The sequence below is a fragment of the Thamnophis sirtalis genome, unplaced genomic scaffold (assembly GCF_051295495.1).
Source record: "Thamnophis sirtalis isolate CommonGarterSnake01/CBP01778 unplaced genomic scaffold, rThaSir2_p1.2 scaffold_5, whole genome shotgun sequence".
In the NCBI taxonomy this organism is placed as follows: Eukaryota; Metazoa; Chordata; class Lepidosauria; order Squamata; family Natricidae; genus Thamnophis; species Thamnophis sirtalis.
Window position 1 is genome coordinate 19,075,964 of NW_028261385.1, and position 18,092 is coordinate 19,094,055.

At 43.2% G+C, this 18,092-nt stretch overlaps 1 protein-coding gene across 4 annotated transcripts in view; it reads right to left on the reverse strand.

Annotated features, from left to right (window-relative positions):
* Positions 1–262: 262 nt before the first annotated feature.
* Positions 263–18,092, reverse strand: part of PDZD2 (PDZ domain containing 2) — a 249,938-nt gene continuing 232,108 nt past the window's right edge. For all 4 annotated transcript variants that reach the window (XM_087715376.1, XM_087715377.1, XM_087715378.1 and 1 more), the window contains exons 19-24: positions 13,949–17,366; positions 11,793–11,910; positions 7,488–7,589; positions 4,874–5,138; positions 3,703–3,837; positions 263–1,015 (exon numbers count right to left, since the gene is read on the reverse strand). In XM_087715376.1, the coding sequence (XP_087571502.1) occupies positions 849–1,015; positions 3,703–3,837; positions 4,874–5,138; positions 7,488–7,589; positions 11,793–11,910; positions 13,949–17,366 (4,205 nt within the window). In that variant the 3' untranslated portion in view covers positions 263–848. The remainder of the gene's footprint in view (positions 1,016–3,702; positions 3,838–4,873; positions 5,139–7,487; positions 7,590–11,792; positions 11,911–13,948; positions 17,367–18,092) is intronic.

The following is an 18,092-nucleotide window of genomic DNA, read 5'->3' on the forward strand; positions in this document are numbered from 1 at the left end:
AATCCTTTTTTTTTCTTTTTTTGCCCCTGTATACTACCGAACTTTCCATGGAACCAATGCCAAAACATTTTATTGTGCCGTCTTTGGCATTAAAAGCAAAAGACACAGAAAGCCACCAATTTAATGTATAAAATGCTAGGGATCCCCCCCCTCCCTCTATTGCTCTGGATTCGTATAATTGGTATCAGCTATTTCAGGCTACGGGGAAGGCGCACTTTGCACCCACTCCTTCGTAGCCTTTTCATATCCTATGTTCTCCCCCCTCCACCCCGGGTGTACTGAAGAGAGAGCAGACCATATCCGCAAAGCATTGCTTCCGAGCGTCTGTGGCAAAGATTGAGTAAGAATTCAGGAAGAAGGAAGAAATTATGGCACCTTCCGTGAGGGTGGAAAGACGGACACCATCTGCAAAACAAGAACACATTAAATTGGTTCCTTGCTTAGGTCAGCTCCAGAGTTTAGGGGAATCTCTTGAAGATATCTCAGCTTTTATGAGCTGTTGCACCTGCTATCAAGAGAGTCAGTGCAGCCAGCAGCCACTGCCGTGATGACTTGTGTTCCTGCTACGTTCTGGTTTGTTTATCTTTTCTCCGTGAACAAGTCAATTGCAATTCAGAGAACCAAACTGTGCTCATGGGACCTCTAAGGAGGCCCAAACGTGGGGTAGCTGCCTGACCATATTGACGCTCGACACCAGTCTTGCCAACGTATCTCGGTGTTTCTCAGCTGATTAAACCATTCTGACCTAGGAGAATAACATCCCAGATGCCACCATTCCGGCTCCTGGCAAACAAAACTGGTAAAGATTGTGCTCAAAAGGGAAGCGGGAATTCAGGGGTCAGGTTCCGTCATTCCGGCGGCCGATGCTTCCTGATCAGCAGGTGGATGGGCCCCTCTGGGACAGACTTGATGATGTTCCACGCATCGTAGTGCATGAGTCCGAGCAAGGATTTTCCTCCGATGGCAAGAATTTCATCACCCGCTTCCAGTTTTCCAGCTTGTTCAGCAGCACCACCTGTTGGCAGAAACATCAAAGTGCAGATTGGTAGAAAGACTGAAAAAAATAAAACACTATTTCTAGTGTTAAAACTATAGGGAGTCCTAAAACAATTCATTTAGTGACCATTCAAAGTTACAACGGCAGTGAGGGGGAAATGTGACTTATGAGCGTTTTTCACAGTTACAACATTTGCAGCCATCTGTATGATCATTTAGAATTCACATTGCTTAGCGATGGAGTTGCTAAGGGTGATTAAGTGAAAATTATCACTAGTTTCTAAGCTATAGAGAAGATATAACAAAGGAAAAAATTGTTCATATCAAGTTCAACTAGTAGTAAATTCACAAATACATTGTTCAAATTTTCTTGGTGGCCATAGGGAATTATTTTATCAATTCTTATTCTTCCATTCAGTTCTAAATGACTCAGCTGCAAAACAAGACTGACCCACCTTAACCCTTGCCAGGGTTAGTGTGTTGTCTGGATCAGGGGTGGGTTTCTCGCCCCGTTCCAACCGGTTCGGTTGGAACGGGGCCGGCGGCGTCCTTGTGCACGCGCGCGGTGTACGCATGCGTACTAGCGTCTGTGCGATGCTCCAGCTGCTCCTGGAGGATCGCGCAGGCGCTGTATGCGTCCTGCGAATGCGTGGAAGCGCAGAACTCGTCAAAACCGGGTAAGGAGCGCGGGTGGGCGGATGGGCCCTTCGCCGTTCCCGGAAGTTACTTACTTCCGGGTTCGCCAACCAACTGGTTCGCGGGGACCGCCGCGAACTGGTTGAAACCCACCCCTTGTCTGGATGCAACTGAATGTGCAGGTTCTTCAAATACCACTGCAAGTCCTCAATTTACAACAGTTCATTTAGGGTCCAAAGTTACCACGGCACTGAAAAAAGTGGCTTATGGTCATTTTTCACAATTATGACCTTTGCAGTATTCCCCGTGATCAAAATTCAGATGCTTGGCAAACTGGTTCATATTTATGACAGCTGCAGTGTCCCGGGGTCATGTGATCACCTTTTGCAACCTTTTGACAAGCAGAGTCAATGGGGAAGCCTGATTCATTTAACAACCAGGTTACTAATTTATCAACTGCAGGGATTCCCTTAAACACCTGTGGCAAGAAAGGTCGTAAAATGGGGCAAAACTCAGAAATTTTGGACTCCATTGTGGTCATAAGTTGAGCACTACCTGTACAGTACATTACAGTTCATATACAAAAACCTCTATAGGTTGGGGGTGTTTTTTTTTAAAGATGCACTGAGCATTTTGTTCTGACCCAGCCTTAGCAAGTAATGATAAGCTGCTTATTTGCGAAATAAAAAAGAATCCCCTTTTCAAACAGGAGAGGAACACTCTTCTATTTAAACAAAAAACAGACGTAATTAGTCCCAACAGTTCTGGCCTAGAAATCCGAATCGCTGTATACTACAAACGAACAGTTGTCTGCAACAACTGGCTACTCCCAAACCCCTCCTATTTATTTCCCAGCCGTGTGTGTGTGTGTGTGGTTAGCATCCATGTCTGCTTTTCCCTGAGAGCCGGCTTATTGCTTTCCTTTGCTCTCCTTTCCTCTCTACACATACATGCATCTGTCCCTCCCCGTCACTCAGCTCAGGCCCCGAAGACAGCTGCTTCTCCACCTGGGGGTGGGCCCCATTCTGCTTCTGATGTTGTTTCCTTATCAGAGCCTTCCAAAGGCTCTGAATCCAGGCCAGGCCCTCCCTAACCTCCTCCTCGGCTGACTCTGCTGCTAGCTCTGCTGGCAGCCAATGGGCCACCATGTCAGCCCCGGACCACTCAGATGGGCTGGGGCCGCCATTCGGGCAGGGGAGGAGTGGACATGTGCGCATGGGTGGCAATGGCCAAACCACCATGGTGCCCTGATGGGGAGGAACCGCCACCCGAGAGGCCTGCGTCACTTCGCTCCATCGTCCACGGGCTGCCGCCTAGCTAGGAGCCCTCAGACTTTAATTGGCTGATCGATTCTGCATCCATGGGGCTGCCACCTGACTAATGGAGCCCTGACTGTACCCAGCTGAGTGACAAACAGCTGTTCATTGGAGCGGGAAAACAGCTGATCGTCGGAGGGAGGGTGGAAGCAGGAAACTGGGCAGGATGAGCCAGGATGGGTGGCTAGGGGTGTGGCTGGACTGTGGGGGCCGTATTAGCAGCAAGCAGTCGGTGGGAGGGGTGGGTGTACACGCAAGGGAGGTGGGGCACAATATAAGGAGCGGGTGAGCTACCCACGTTAGCACATACTTTGATTCCTTTTGGATTGTCGCTTCGTGCCGGTCCACGTTTCGAGATCAACAGTCTAACAACAACTTGTGTTGCTGGCTTTTCTTATGCAGGACATCGGAACGTGACACACAAAACATTTTTGATAAACAGGGTGACAATAATGGCACAGGGGAAGCAGATTAGTTATTGGCTGGTCTGTTGGGCGAGATCTAACCAAGCTGGAATTTTGAACAGCACAAATATCAGGAAGTGATTCGGGAGTGCATCCTTTTTGTCAATGCTGACCTAACTATTTTGTTCGGGGAAGATGGGTCTCCTTTTTGATTCTGTGAAATCTGTGCAGGAAATCTGTGCACTGAATAGGGGACATTCAGACTTGCAAAAAAGGGCAGTGCGTTTTCGCGCTGACTTTAGCCAAGGGGAAAAAAAAAACCAGGATTCTCAGAAAACTGCCCAAGTTACCTTTAAAAATTCTTTTGATGAGTAAGGGCCTGTCTCCAGATATTGAAGCTTTCCCACCATCCAGGCTGAAACCCAGGCCAGCAGAAGTCTTCAAAAGTTCAACACAAATGGCCCCATTCAGGTCTCCGCCTGGACCTTTAGAGAGAAGGGGAAAAAATTCAGAAAACTCGCTCCCATCATCAAATACAGGTTAATCACCTGTAAGAGGTCATATACCACAGAGAGTACAAAACAGACCGTGGCAATACACCAGAGACACGTCTGGTTCTCCAAATCTTTGGAAAGTATAAATCATATTTTGCAGTCCTTCCTTCCTTATGTTATTTCTATTCTTTGAAATGGAGACCAGACCATCGGAGACTTTCATTTTTAGCTGTGGCAGCAGGGCTCCAGCTACGCTCTTGGAATACTTGAACTTGGATTATACAAACGCGTATAAATCTAAATGTCTCTGGGAATAAAATGTCCACATTTATTATCTGATTTATAAACCAAAAGCTGAGAGCCACTGTCAGATATCCCAACTGTTCTGCATGAAAATCCAGCAGTTCAGTTCTGTTTTTGGCCTCAGATATTTAAACATCTTACTATTTTTCAAAGGATTATTTGGATGCTAAAGGATTCCAATTGAAAACTGAAGGTATTTTGAAATTTTCACTTAAAGGTAAACGTAACGGTTCCTTTCGCACATGCGTGCTAGTCATTCCCGACACTAGGGGGCGGTGCTCATCTGTTTCAAAGCCAAAGAGCCAGCACTGTCCGAAGATGTCTCCGTGATCATGTGGCCCGCATGTCTAAACGCCAAAGGCGCCGGGAACGCTGTTACCTTCCCACCAAAATGGTCCCTATTTTTCTACTTCCATTTTTACATGCTTTCGAACTGCTAGGTTGGCAGAAGCTGGGACAAGTTAACGGGAGCTCACTCCATTACATGGCGCTAGGGATTCGGATCGCCTAACTGCCAACCTTTCTAATCGACAAGCTCAGCGCCTTAGCCACAGAGCCACCGCGTCCCTCAATTTTCACTTACTCCATCCAATATTTTTTTTACAATTCATAGGACTATGCATCCTATGGGTGCAGCTCTCCGCATCACTGCTATGATTTCTTGAGAGAGTAGAGTGGTGGGTGAATTCATTTCAAATACCACTTAACCCATACAGTACAGTACCTGCTTCACCTCCAGTAGCTGCAGCCACCAAAGTTGGCCTATCAGAAGTAGGCATTTCATTGCTCCGAGGAGGCATTCTTCCTCTGTCTTTCTCCTTCTTGATGACCACGATGGCGTATTTATGGAGTCTGGCCTGATGGAGTGCGTTGAGGACATCTCCATGGACAGAACCCGCCAAACAAGTGCCATTGATAGAAAGAATGAGGTCACCACGGTGAATTTTTCCCTCCTGGGAAGCCACCCCTTTGGAAAACACCCGATGGACCTTCAAGAAGACACATTGGGATGAAGTTGGTCAATGGATCAAAGAACTGTTAGCAGATTTAAAAGGTTTAAATCCTTTTCTCAGTTTAACTACCATATTTTTCAGAATATAAGACACACTCCCCCCCAAAAAGAGGATGAAAATCTGGAGGTGTCTTATACATTGAATACAGAATTTTTAGCCTCCCGAAACCCCACCCCCTTCACAAAAATGGACATGCAGAGGGCTTGGGAAGCCTGCAAAGTGCTCCTGGGGGCTGGGAAGGGCAAAAATGAGTGAAAAATGGGCCATTTTTGGCTTGTTTTTGCCCTCCCCCCCCAGTCCCCAGGAGCACTCTACAAGCCTCCTAAAGGCTATGCATGCCCTTTTTGGGGACAAAACATGAGCCTATTTTGTGAAAAATGGGCCAATTTTTGCTCATTTTTGCCCCCCCCCAACCCCCAGGAGCACTTTGCAAACCTCTTAAACGCTCTGCATGTTCCATTTTTCAGAAAAAATGAGGTGTGCAGACGGTTTGGGAGGCCTGCAGAGTGCAAAACCTTTTTTTAAAATTTACCTCTTCAACATTTTGGTGCGTCTTATACTCCAGTGCGTCTTGTACTCCTAAAAATATGGTAATTGATTTGTGAGTGCTTTCCCACCACTGCCTAAAGAGTACCAACCATAGTGAAACACAACAACCCACTTGCCCAGTTCTCAAATAGCTACACAATGCGGATGAATTTGATCATGTGAGCCAAGGCTGTGTGGAAGTTGATGGAAAGATAATGTAGCCCTCTGTAGGAATGTCAGCCAAACTCAGAAATAAATGCTTCTAAATGTTTAAAACAGATGCTTCTTGTAATATTTTCAGACAAATTCCCGAGACAGACACACATTTTTTTGGAAGATGATTTTGAAAGGGGAAATTGGGGGGAGGGGGGGAGGGCTGCAATTGGGATGAAGAAGATTCTTTGCTCCACAAAAACCATGCTCTTTGCCTCGTCCAAGGGCAGAAATTATGCAGTTTGCCTCCAGGCTGGTTTGAAGATTTCTCCATATACTTCCAGCAAATGGAAATACCAGAGGAAATCCCAAAATAATAAGCAAAATAACATGGCAGCTTCACTTTGCTTGCAGCTTCAAAAAATTTCATCTGAAGCTTCACTGAACACACGCACCCCCTTTGACACATCCTAGTCTTAGTTGTCCCAGCAGGTGGCAGCATTTAGCTGACCTTGGCTGACTTTGAGAAGCTAAGCAGGGGTTGGACTTGTTTAGGAATTGGATGGGAGACACTTGGAAGTCCTGTGGGGGGCGTGGTGGGGGGGTCATAAAACACCAGAAAAGAGACAATGTCAAACCATAGAACTTCACTTGAGAAAAGCTTTTGCCTTCAGTCTCAAGGAATTCATCTCTACCATCAAAGAATTTTAGTAAAATGCATGGAATCCTTCGGAAAAAAACACTAAGTGACTTGCACTGAACTCCTGAGTGGACTATAAGTAAAAACAAAATAAATTCAAATCCACCCCAAACTGAGTTGGGTCAAAAGGCTGCAGCTGAGCAAAAATAAACTCATCTAGATGGCACGCTTGCCACGGGTGGCATACAGAGCCTTCTCTGCAGGCACGGCAACCATAGTCCTAGCCCAGCTCCACTGCGCATGCGCGCATACCTCCCGCTGGCCAGCTGACCTCTGGATCTCTGCCACGCATGCCTAAAGGGTGGGGCGCATGCAGGGGATGGACAGGCGCATGTGCGGGGGGAGGGGCACATGGACGGAGTGTAGTCGGATTGCATTTTGGGGTGGCGCGCGCACGCTTTGGGCATTCAGCGCCAAAAAGGTTCGCCATCCCTAATCTAGGTGTACACCTAGAAATGAAGCAAATTCAATAAATAAATTTGGATCGCCTAAGTAAGATTTCATTTGATATTGCCAAAAGTCTAATGATCCTACTAAAACACTGCTCTGTGTAGGTGGGTAGTTGCAGTTCATATAAGCCGCAAATGTTTAGTTAATGTAATTTCTTGCAGCCCTTTCAATAGAAAAACCAAGTACAGCTCGGGAATCCTGGAATACAAAGCCTGTGATTGGAACGAAGATAAGGCTTGGATGGAGCTAATGTTAGGATTTTCAGTCGCCAAGATCTGTGTGAGCCTATCACAGGCACTTACCTTGGCAAACCTGTGTGCATCAGAGTTTATCTGGCAGGCAGGCCCACTTGCCTCTCTGATAGCATCAGCAGATGGAGTACAAAATGAAGTTCACAATAGGATCGTACAGCTAAGACATGACTTAAGAGTTCTCAATCTCATTTCCAGCTGGCTTTGCAACCCACTTAGAAGAAAGATGCAGTCACCACTTACGATGATGGATTTTTGTTCCAGGTCTATTCCTCCTGCGACGCTAAATCCCAGGCCAGAACCTTCCTCTTTATTCAAGACTACAAAGTAAATATCTTCTTTGCTCTGAACCCCCCCAAAAAAGGGGGAGGAGAAGGAAGAGAAGGGAGGTGGGGGGGGAGGAGAAGGAGACAAGAAAAAATATCCAATTAAAAACCTTGGAAAAATATCCAATTAAAAACCTTGGAAAGAACATACTCCACAACTTAAACAAAATGCCTGGAAAATGAATCTGGCTTTTTTTTTTTTAAAGAAGAGTCTCAATCTTAAAATAACTTCAATTTCACAAATTAAAAGAGATTTGAGTATATTTAATGTCACTAAAACTAAGTATAAGAACCCAAGTAAACCACAGCTTTAGTTTAAGATATCCCTTCCAGAGTTCAGGCCTGGAATTAATTTTCAGTGCCCAGGCACAGACATCCATCCATCAAGGGGATGGGCTTGGCGACCTCTGATATAAAGACTTCTATTGCATAAGCAGTTCAGCTAGACCAGATAAGGTTTAACTTAAATCCTAATTATCAGAGATGTGATCTAATCTGCTAAATAGGCAAACTTTTGTGGCCCAGAAGCCATACATTTTTCTTTGTAAGTTTTTTCCCCTGGTTGTTCAAAACTGGAGTAAGCAAGGTTGGCATTTTTTCAGATAATTAGCCTTTATTTTGCTGTTTCACTTAAAAAAAATATTTTAAAAGTGCGCTAAGATACTTTGATGGCTCAAGCAATTGCTTTATTTTGTTCCCTGTTCAAAATATTGATCTTTTAACACACATACACTGCTCAGAACCCATGAGGATGGAGATAGTGAACAAATAAATAAATTGCACAAATAAAACCTGTTGAAAACTTCTTGCTTTTTTGAAAAATTTCAATGGTACCACACAGAATTTTGAGGGAGCAAAAAATGGTGCCAGCGAACCTTGAATGGAGAATTGGTCAGTTCCACATTTGGACATATTCCTTAGAAACAAAAAGCTTGCAATCTTTTTGTTATGATAGATTCCAAACAAAATGTTCCATTTTGAACTTCTTTAAAAGCAGAGAATGAGCCAAACATAAAACCAAGATGACAAACCTGGCCTAAAGATTCCCGAGATGAGAAGACAAAGATGATGAAAAATGAGAAAACTTCTGAGAATTGTCTTGCTCTGTACTATAAAAGGACAAGTTCTGAATTGCATAATATTTTCCAGCTCCTTTGCCCACTTTGGATTTAATAGCAGATGTGAGGAAATATGCAGACATGGCCCATTTTCCAAAGAGCATTGAGTTTCATAAATATTCGAGTTCTTGGACTTTTACAAACTGGCATGAATAAACCTATTCTCTCGAGACCCATGTGAAAATAGCTAAAAATGACTCTGGATTATTCTTGACTGAGAACATAATCCATACTTGGTATTTTGGCACGATATGCTAAACCCACCTGATGTCAACTCGCAAGGCATCCCTGGCCTGCTCTCGAGTTGCCATAGGAAGGGGGGGGGGATGGGAAACCGATGAAACGACATGGAAGTCAAAGACAAATGCACATTCCAGGCTTATCTCTCTCAAGGCTGCATCCCAGAATTACTTACAGCCGCTGGAGGGGAGTGATCTCTACAACCCGCGAAATTGCCCCGTTGGTGAATGTGATTGATGACACACCCTGGGTGGAGGGGGGAAATAGGGTCATGATTGGGACTGTAAATTATGTGGGGTCAGAGCTGGCTTCCCTTGGGAACATGAAGTCAACATGAAGCTCCTAATAATTGGATTTCTTTTTAAGCTTGGCTTGAGGCTCATGATTTAATTAGGGCACCTGTCGGAACCCTGACACCTGACTCAATTAAATATGCTTTATCCAGGTACTGGAATAAAACCAAGGGATTGCGGGAAGTCTCCTCCTCAAAGAATTACTCATATATGAACCCTCCAGTTGTGGTCTGCAGAAAAGTCATCAAACAGCTTGAGTATTTACTCTCCTATGAAGAGAGACTGAAGGAGCTGGGCATGGTTAGCTATGTGTGAGAGAAAAAGCCTGCGGAGAAATAATATTTCAGGGGGGAAAAAACACTTTTAAAAATATCACACAAAGATCAAAGCCTACTGTCTCTTGTTCCAGAGAGCAGAAAGCGGAGCAATGGGCTAATAATGTTACAAGGAGATAGATGGTGGTTGAAGGTCAGTGAAAATCTTCTTAAAAGTTAAGAGCAGTTTGATAGCAAAACCAGTTATGAAAAGAGTAGTGGATGCTCCTTTGTTGGATACCATCAAATGAAGACATCCAACGGATTCCTGCTTTAGCCAAGGGATGATTTCTGATGGAGCCTTAATTGCAACCTCTGAATTCTCAGATTCAACGATTTTGCACAGAGACTAGTGCAAACATGCACATATATTTGTAAGCATTTAAAGTTAAATGGATGACATCATTCCACACCAATGTTTTTTTTGCATGTCTAATTTGGAGATCTGAATCAATTATTTCTGACTTTATTATGATTTGCTGAAAACCCCAGTGAAGTCTTTTCTCCCCTTTAGGATAACTGCAGCTCTGCAGTCCTCCTGAACAGCTTCATCTTCTTGGTGGCAATTTCTTTTTCACCCACTTCCAGATTCCTGGCTTCAAATCTTCACAGGGCCATCCCACCTCACTTACCCCATAGTAATTATGGCGCTTCTTCCTAAACCCTGTCTCTTTCTGTATAAATAGGTTCACATTCATCTTCTCCCAATCCACTCATCATAGCAACATTTAAACAGGATCATTGTTGCTAGTTTCACAACTGTTTCCATTTCACCTTCACAGCTCACAAGGGGATTTAAATGCAATAATGGGATTGTAGAAAAAGGACTGCAAAGCCTCTGGGAGATATCAGTGCTTTTGTTGGTATATATATATATATTTACAAACATAGTTTCCCAAACATAGCAACCCTTCTGATTTTTTTCCCCAGTTATAAAACACAGAGAAATATATTTACTGAAAACACGGATGTGAGGAAGGGAATTTTATTTTAGTTTTGCATCAATGAAAGAAAGTATTTCTGTTACTACCCTGTTTCCCCGAAAACAAGACCTCCCCAAATAATAAGCCCAATCGGGCTTTTGAGCGCATATGCTAAAATAAGCCCTCCCCGAAATATTGCAACACAGCAGCAGCCATGAGGTGACCTCTCTCACCTCCTCCTACACCTCAAAAATAAAAAGACCTCCCTGAAAATAAGGCCAAGCGCTTATTTCGGGAGGGGGGGTGTCAGAAGAAAATAAGACACTGTCTAATAATTCAATCAGTAGCCTGCCCCAAGCTATCATCCATTGTGTTAGGAATATAATCTAACGGTTGGGTTGGCAATATATAAATCATGTAACAATGCTATACCTGCTTCTTTAAATCATACTGTAAAATGTGATTGGTTGCTGTTTTCCTCAATCGGCCATAAGAGGGAGCCAGAATGACTGTTCTCTCTCTGTTTGTTAGATGCTGGGCTGATCTGATCTGAGTATTTTGGAAGCTGGCTGTTAGAAAGCGCCGTGAGTTATTGTATGTTTTGCAACTGTTAGCAAACTTTGTTTACCGGACTGTTTATATGATACTGGACTATGTTATTTGGATTATCCCTTAACTGAAAGACATTGATGACTGACTGTCTTATCCGTGTATGACTTGGACTGTTTGATGGACTCTGATACCTCTATTTCCACGAGAGTAAAAGCCTATTTAAACTGCAGTGTCTCTGTATGCTGGTTTGTGTGTTCTCCAACACAATTCCCCTCAGGGAAATGCGGTATACAATGGATGATAGCTTGGGGCTGGCCACTGAATAAATTATAGTCTTGTCTTGGTGAAATGAAGGGAAAGTTGAGGAACATATAATTGATCCATTGTGTTCTTTGCATCTTCTCTGTGTTGTGAGGCTAAAGAGAACTGAAGGTGTTCTCAAACTACTTTCCCACTGCTTTGCAATGGCTTGGAGGGGTGTTTACACACTCACATGCCCAGAATGGTGTGGTGGCCTAGGGGTGGAGCTCTTGCCTCACAATCAGGAGGCTGTGAGTTCGATCCTAGGTAAAGGCAGATATTTCTCTGGGCACATTGAGATTTTATCTGCTGAATATAACTCCACATACATGACAGGAAAGGCATCGGGCCAGTAAATGCTCCGCTCTATTCAGTTGCCCAGACTCCACCCCGCAAGGGATTATGGGGTCATTAAAAGATGATGATGATACACACTCACACACCCATACATACATACCATGTGTGTAACTGTGTAGGCTTACCTCTGCTTGTGCTTTGATTTCCTGAAGTAAAGAAGAAATATCGCTTTTCGCTGTCACCGAAGACAAAACGGACTGCAATTTCTGCTGATCCAGAGAGGAAACCAATAGTTCATCCAAGCTAAAATACAACATATGCAAAATGACATCAGATTAGACTGAAGAAAAAAGATGATTGGTTTAATAATAACAGATAATAGAGCCATGGTGACACAGTGGTTAGAATGCAGTACTGCAGGCTACTTCTGCTCACTGCTGGCTGACTGACAACGGTCCGTTTCCAGCTTCCGGAGGGCTGGAAGCTGGAAATGGATCCAGGCTCCTTTTGCCCTCCCCAGGCTCCAGAGGCTTTCCTGGGGTGAAAAATGGGTTTAATGGGCCTACTGAATGTTTGTAGGCCATTGGGCCTGTTTTGCACCCTCCCCAGGTTCCGGAGGCTTTCCTGAAGTCTGGGGAGGGCGAAAACAGCCTCTGGAAGGCCAAAAATCAGCTGGCTGACCCACGCATGCATGCTGGAGCTGATGACTCACGTTCCAGCAGATATGGCTCCGCGTGCCACCTGTGGCACGCGTGCCATAGGTTTGCCATCATGGCAACTCATTCTGCAAGAGTGAGAAAAAAAAGTATAATTAAGTACTGGGTGGAGAATACGGCTTCAAATAACCTTTACTTGTAGTTTCTTTAAGTATATCTAAGTCTGTAATTCTTAGAGCTCTGAAACGCCCGAACACTCCTAGTAAAATATCAGGAGCTGACAATTTGTTGACTCAGATCTTGGGGAGCTGGGAGGGAGCATTCAACACTTTGATCAAGTCTTTGGCTTTCATAAAGCATTGACGTTAAGAACCGAACTATACACATGAAAAGAAAACATACAATTTGCCAACTATTGTAACATCCCGTTTTTCTTGGTGCAAAACTCAAATAGGTTGGGTTCAGAATTTGTGTAGTTTAATGCAAAGTACATAAACCAGGGCAAATCTTTTTTTATTTTTTTTTTCTCCACCCATGAAATATTTTCTTTCAAGTTTTAAACTTTTGCCTTCTCCTAGTACAGAGCTAATATTAAGAAAACATCAAAACTTTATTAGGGGGAAAATGTTATGATACAGGATACAGTTAAATAAAGGAGGGATAATGAAGACAACCTATATATATATATATGTATGGGTACAATATAAAGAAACTGGATGAAAACTGCAAACAGTGTTCCGGAAAGAAGGATTAGAAAAGTTTGTTATCAAATATTATGGATGTTTAGCTAGAATAGGACATAAGGATTCAGTGCTATTGGAAGATTTTAGAAATATCAAATGAAATGCCAGTATGTGGTTATGTATTAAATCTTGGTATATTTTATGATGAAGGACGTTTAAACAATTATAGTTAAATAAAAATGGAGGTATAAGGGTAACATGTATAAATATCTGAGTTAAAATACTATGGCAGAAGACACAAGATGGTTTTGTTATTGGAAAGATACAGGTTGATAGATGGAAGAATATAACTTAAAACTAGTGAAACTTAGTGAAACAGTAATAATAGATATAACTAAATAAATAATTGATAATGATAATAATGTATACAATGTGTAGAGTTATGATAAGTAATAATTGAATATGAATATTGATTAGGGGTAAAATGTTATGATACAGGATATAGTTAAATAAAGGAGGGATAAAGATGACAACTTATATACCTATACATGAGTATAATATAAGGAAACTGGATGAAAATTGCAAACAGTGATTTGGAAAGGAGGATTAGAAAAGTCTGTTTTTAAATATTATGGATGTTTAGCTGGAATAGGACATAAGGATTCAGTGTTATTGGAGGATTTGATAAATATTAAATGAAATGCCAACATGTGGTTATATATTAAATTTTGGTATAGTTTATGATGAAGGCCATTTAAACAATTATAGTCAAACATAAATGGAGCTATAAGAGTAACATGTATAAATATTTGAGTTAACATACTTGAGTTAATATGAATTATGCTTGATGACTGTGGAAGAGATGCGCGAAAACCTTTTGTAACCAACTGATACACTTTCTACAGTATGTATGGATGAGAATTTTTTTTAATGTTGTTTCTTATGTTTAAAAATAAAAAAAATGCAAAAAAAGAAAGAAAGAAAGAAAACGTCAAAACTAACCTGATAGACCAGCTCTTCCCTTTATTCAGACCACCATCATACTGTAGCCCTTCCTCATCAGATGTTGAACCAGGAGTTCCCGAGCCACTATTCCAAGGACTGGTTTCTTTGGAAGGTTGCCTGCTTGTCATCCCAGGACTGGATAATCCCGAGCATTCATTCAGCTTGGAAATGTTTTCAATGGGAGCATCGAGGGATCTCACAACAGGCGGAAGATGCAACTCGGTTTTGATGGGCGAAGGTTGAGACTCCATGGAGAAGTCCTCACTGCAGAGCTTATCAAGATCTGGCATGCTCAGAGCTCTCAGCTCCCGGAGTTTGGAACGAGACAAAGGCATGTGTCTAATATGTCCACCTGAGGCTCTGCTTCTTCGGACATTGGTGGCCGTTGGCGGTAAACTAATTGGTTCTTCAAAAGCTGGCCTTTCACTCTTCTCCATGTGACCATCGTCTTTGCTGCTCTTGGGGAAATCCTGTTGCACATTTGTTAATGTCGAGCTGGTTGAAGATCTGGTGACCCTTGGAGACATTGGGGTTTCACCTCCACAGTAGGAACTCAAGCTCCGTCGCAGGGCCTGGACCGCATCATTCACGCTGGTAGCTGAAACTGCAGAAATGCCACTGGATAATCTTCGGCCAATGGGCAGTTTAGAGTTCAGGGTGGTGGAATGGAGGTCGATGGCTTTGACCATCGGCCTATCGAAATTAGCCAGGTTCTCAAATGATTTGATTCGCTGCTTTACAGAAAAAGAAGAAACGGGATCGTGTGGCCAATTGAGTTCGTAGTAGTAATAGTTCCTCCTGCCCTTTTTCAGTTTTTGGGCAACGGGGCTGCCATTGTCACTGCTGGATTTCAGGACGCCAGCCGAGGTGGCTTTCGCATCCTGATTGTTGAGACTTAGCTGGACAACTTTCAACATGGCCAACTCTGCATTGGAAGGGTTTGCACTCGAAAGATTACCTAAGATATCCTGGACATGATGGGCTGGTTCATCCCTATCATCATTGCTGTTTTCCCTTAAATGATTGGATAATTGTGCTGGCACCGAATAGGTCCTTGTCACAGGTTTTAATGCGCTGGGGGCATCTTCCTTGTGGAAATTGCTCTGCCGGCAATCCAGCGCCTTGCTTCTGAGTTGATGGGCCTTATTGTCCTCTTCTTTCTTCTCTAGGGGCAAGTCAGGAACGAAGGAGGAAGAAGATAACCTTACTTCAATGAAAGTGCGCTGAATTTCTTGGCTGGTCTGCTCTTGCCGAGCAGGGGGATAAATAAGGCAGGAGGACTCTTTTTTAAAAAGCCCAGCATTATCAGGTTTTAATGGCTTCATTTCCAATCCATCATAGTTCAAACTCATCCCCTTGTTTTCGGTTCTGTCGTTCGGACAACAAGCCTTGGGGGCGGCTTCAGAAGAAGGCGTATTTGACTTAGGAGGGCTGTTTCTTGGTTCTATGCCAGCCCTTCCCCTTTTTTCGCTGTTCGTGACTTCCCACTTGTTGACCTGTGCTTCTTTTTCCATTTTAGGAGATCCTGATATTCCGCCCCTGCCCAATTTTGGTTTGACGGTGGATTTATCTTTATTTTTCATAACGCTGCTCCCACCGTTCAACACGGGCAGAGCGGATGTCTGGGGCTCCAGCAAAGCAGACTGAACTTCCTCCTGCTGCTGAAATATCTTAGAACCCATAGAGAGGCTCCTGCTGGGGGGTTCCAGGTGTGTGGCTAAGTTATGGAGTGAGGAACCTTTCTTTGAAAGGAGCCTGGGTGAACCTTGGGCAGGGAGGGTGATCTTTTTTTGATCTGTGCCCTCAGCTTTGGCTGCAGCAGGGCCAAGAGCATCAGAATGAGCCCTGGCTTTGTTCTTAATATTGAGGGGCTTTCCTTTATGCCCTGCTTTGTTTTGTTGGTTATTTGAAAGAGTTTCCACCGTACTCTTTGGTGGCACGCCTTTAGCTTCGTGTTGTAATTTAGGGGAAGAAGAGGGACTGTATGTAATACTAAAACCCTTGCATGGACCGGAATTCAGTGTTTTGGCATTTGAGGGTTTCGAGATAACAGTGTTTGCTTTTTCATTTTTTCCTAGTAAATTGTGAGCAGAAGAGACCCTGCCCAATTGTTTTGGTTTGGACAAAAGGGGAGATTTAGGACTGTTTACTATTTTTTGTATTGTGCTCTTCATAGAATAACTGTCTGTCCTTCTTAATTGGGATGAATCACTGGTTCCTTTCCCCATCATAGCAGGAGGACTACCAATTGCGTTACTTCCACAATCCATCGCAAAATCATTTTCTACCTGCAACTGTTGGGTTTTCCACAGTTCATCTTGGCCCAGCATGTTGCCATCCCAGCTATGGATATTTTCTGTCAGACAGGAATGTATTTCCGGCGCAGAATGTTTACATGTTTCCATTAGATTTCCTTGCTTCTGCAGGCAATTTCCTCCTTCGCCTCTTGAACAGCCATTCTCAATGGAAGAGCAGACCGGCCCGTCTTGAGCCAAACCATCTACCGCTTGTGAAGAAACATCTGGAGAACTTTGAAAAGCTGTTGATGGAACCGTATGTTCTAAACTGGAGTTTTTCGATACGTGCGATTTTTCTAATTTTAATTTTCCATTCGATGTTTCCAGTGAATCTATTTCTGCTTTGCTTTCTGCCTGCAAACCGTTGTTCAAAGAATGGTAAATTGGTGGACGATGGGATGTTTGTATGGGAGACTGTTTTTGAACACAATGTTGGTCATAATTCAGGCTGCAGATTTCTATTTGCTCTTCATCTGATTCAACCAGTTTATGAGTTGCCAAGGGATTATCACAAATAGATAGTAAGAGTGATGAACTGTCTCCGGGATTCTCGGCTAAGGATTCTGTGTCTGAGCTGGAATCTTCTGCAGCTGCGTACATAGATTTTGGAATAGTGTTGCTCTTAGTTTCCATTTCGGGCAAATGGTCATCACTAAGGCTGCTAAAATTCCTTGAATAGGTACTGAGACAGCTTTGGTTTACAGTTAAAATTTTCCTTGCATTAATGGAATCCAGGACAGAAAAGCCAAAGGTCTCTTGTGTATTGGTAACAGAACTCACAGCTCTTTCTACAAGATCATTTTTAATTGGAGCTTCTTCTGCCATCTCAAAACTATTTTCCTTGGTGGGTCTGTCCTTGATTAATAAACAGTCACCGTCTTTTTCTTCTGGGAAATTCCTTTGGCCAGAGAAGTCATCCATCTCTCCTAATAGCACCACAGAAGGGTCCTGAATAGAGTGAATTTCTGCGAGATCTGCTGTATTAGCATTAGCATCAGACGCCAATCCTCTCCTTTCTGCCAGAGGAGATTCCAAAGATTCTTTCTCATATGCAAAGCTGTCTTCTTCTTTGATCATAACAACATTGCTTGATTCTTTCGGAACTGCCTCGTCGGCCTCTGAAGACACAAAGAGATTTGTCAATCTGTCAAAAGGCTGCGTAAAGAATCAGATGAAATAATCCCATCCTCTTAATTACACAATTATTAAAACTTTACACCAGCTTTTAATTTTAGAGGTTCAGCTCAGATTCAGCGATGATTAAGATGTTGGGAAGCTACGTTTTATTAATGATCTACTTATCACCATCTTTCCAGATACAATTTAACATGCTAGTTAAAACTTTCATGTTCCGGTCTACATATGTGTAGTTCTGGACTTACAACCATTCATTTAGCTATTCAAAGTTACAATGACACCAGGGGTGATATTTACTTCCCTTCCCTACCGGTTCACAAATGTGAGCGCGCCCTACCATCTCTGTGCATGCACTAAGCCTTCCGCACATGCGCTTTTCGCTAAAAAGGGGGCTAAATGGGATGCCATAGAGCCTGGGCGGATAGGTGGGGCCACCCTCGATTTCTGCTACCGGTTCGGACGAACTGCTAGAATACCACCTCTGAATGGCACTTAAAAAAAGTGACTTACATCACACTCCTGATGTTGCAGCGTCCCCACCATCACATGATTAAAAACTTGGGCACTTGGCAACTAGCATTTATTCAGTTGCACCTTGTGTTCTTCCCAACTCCTGATAAGTAAAGTCAATGGGGGAAATTGGATTTGCTTAACGATTGTGTGATTCACTTAACAACCGTCTTAGTAGCAACGTAAATTCTGATCCC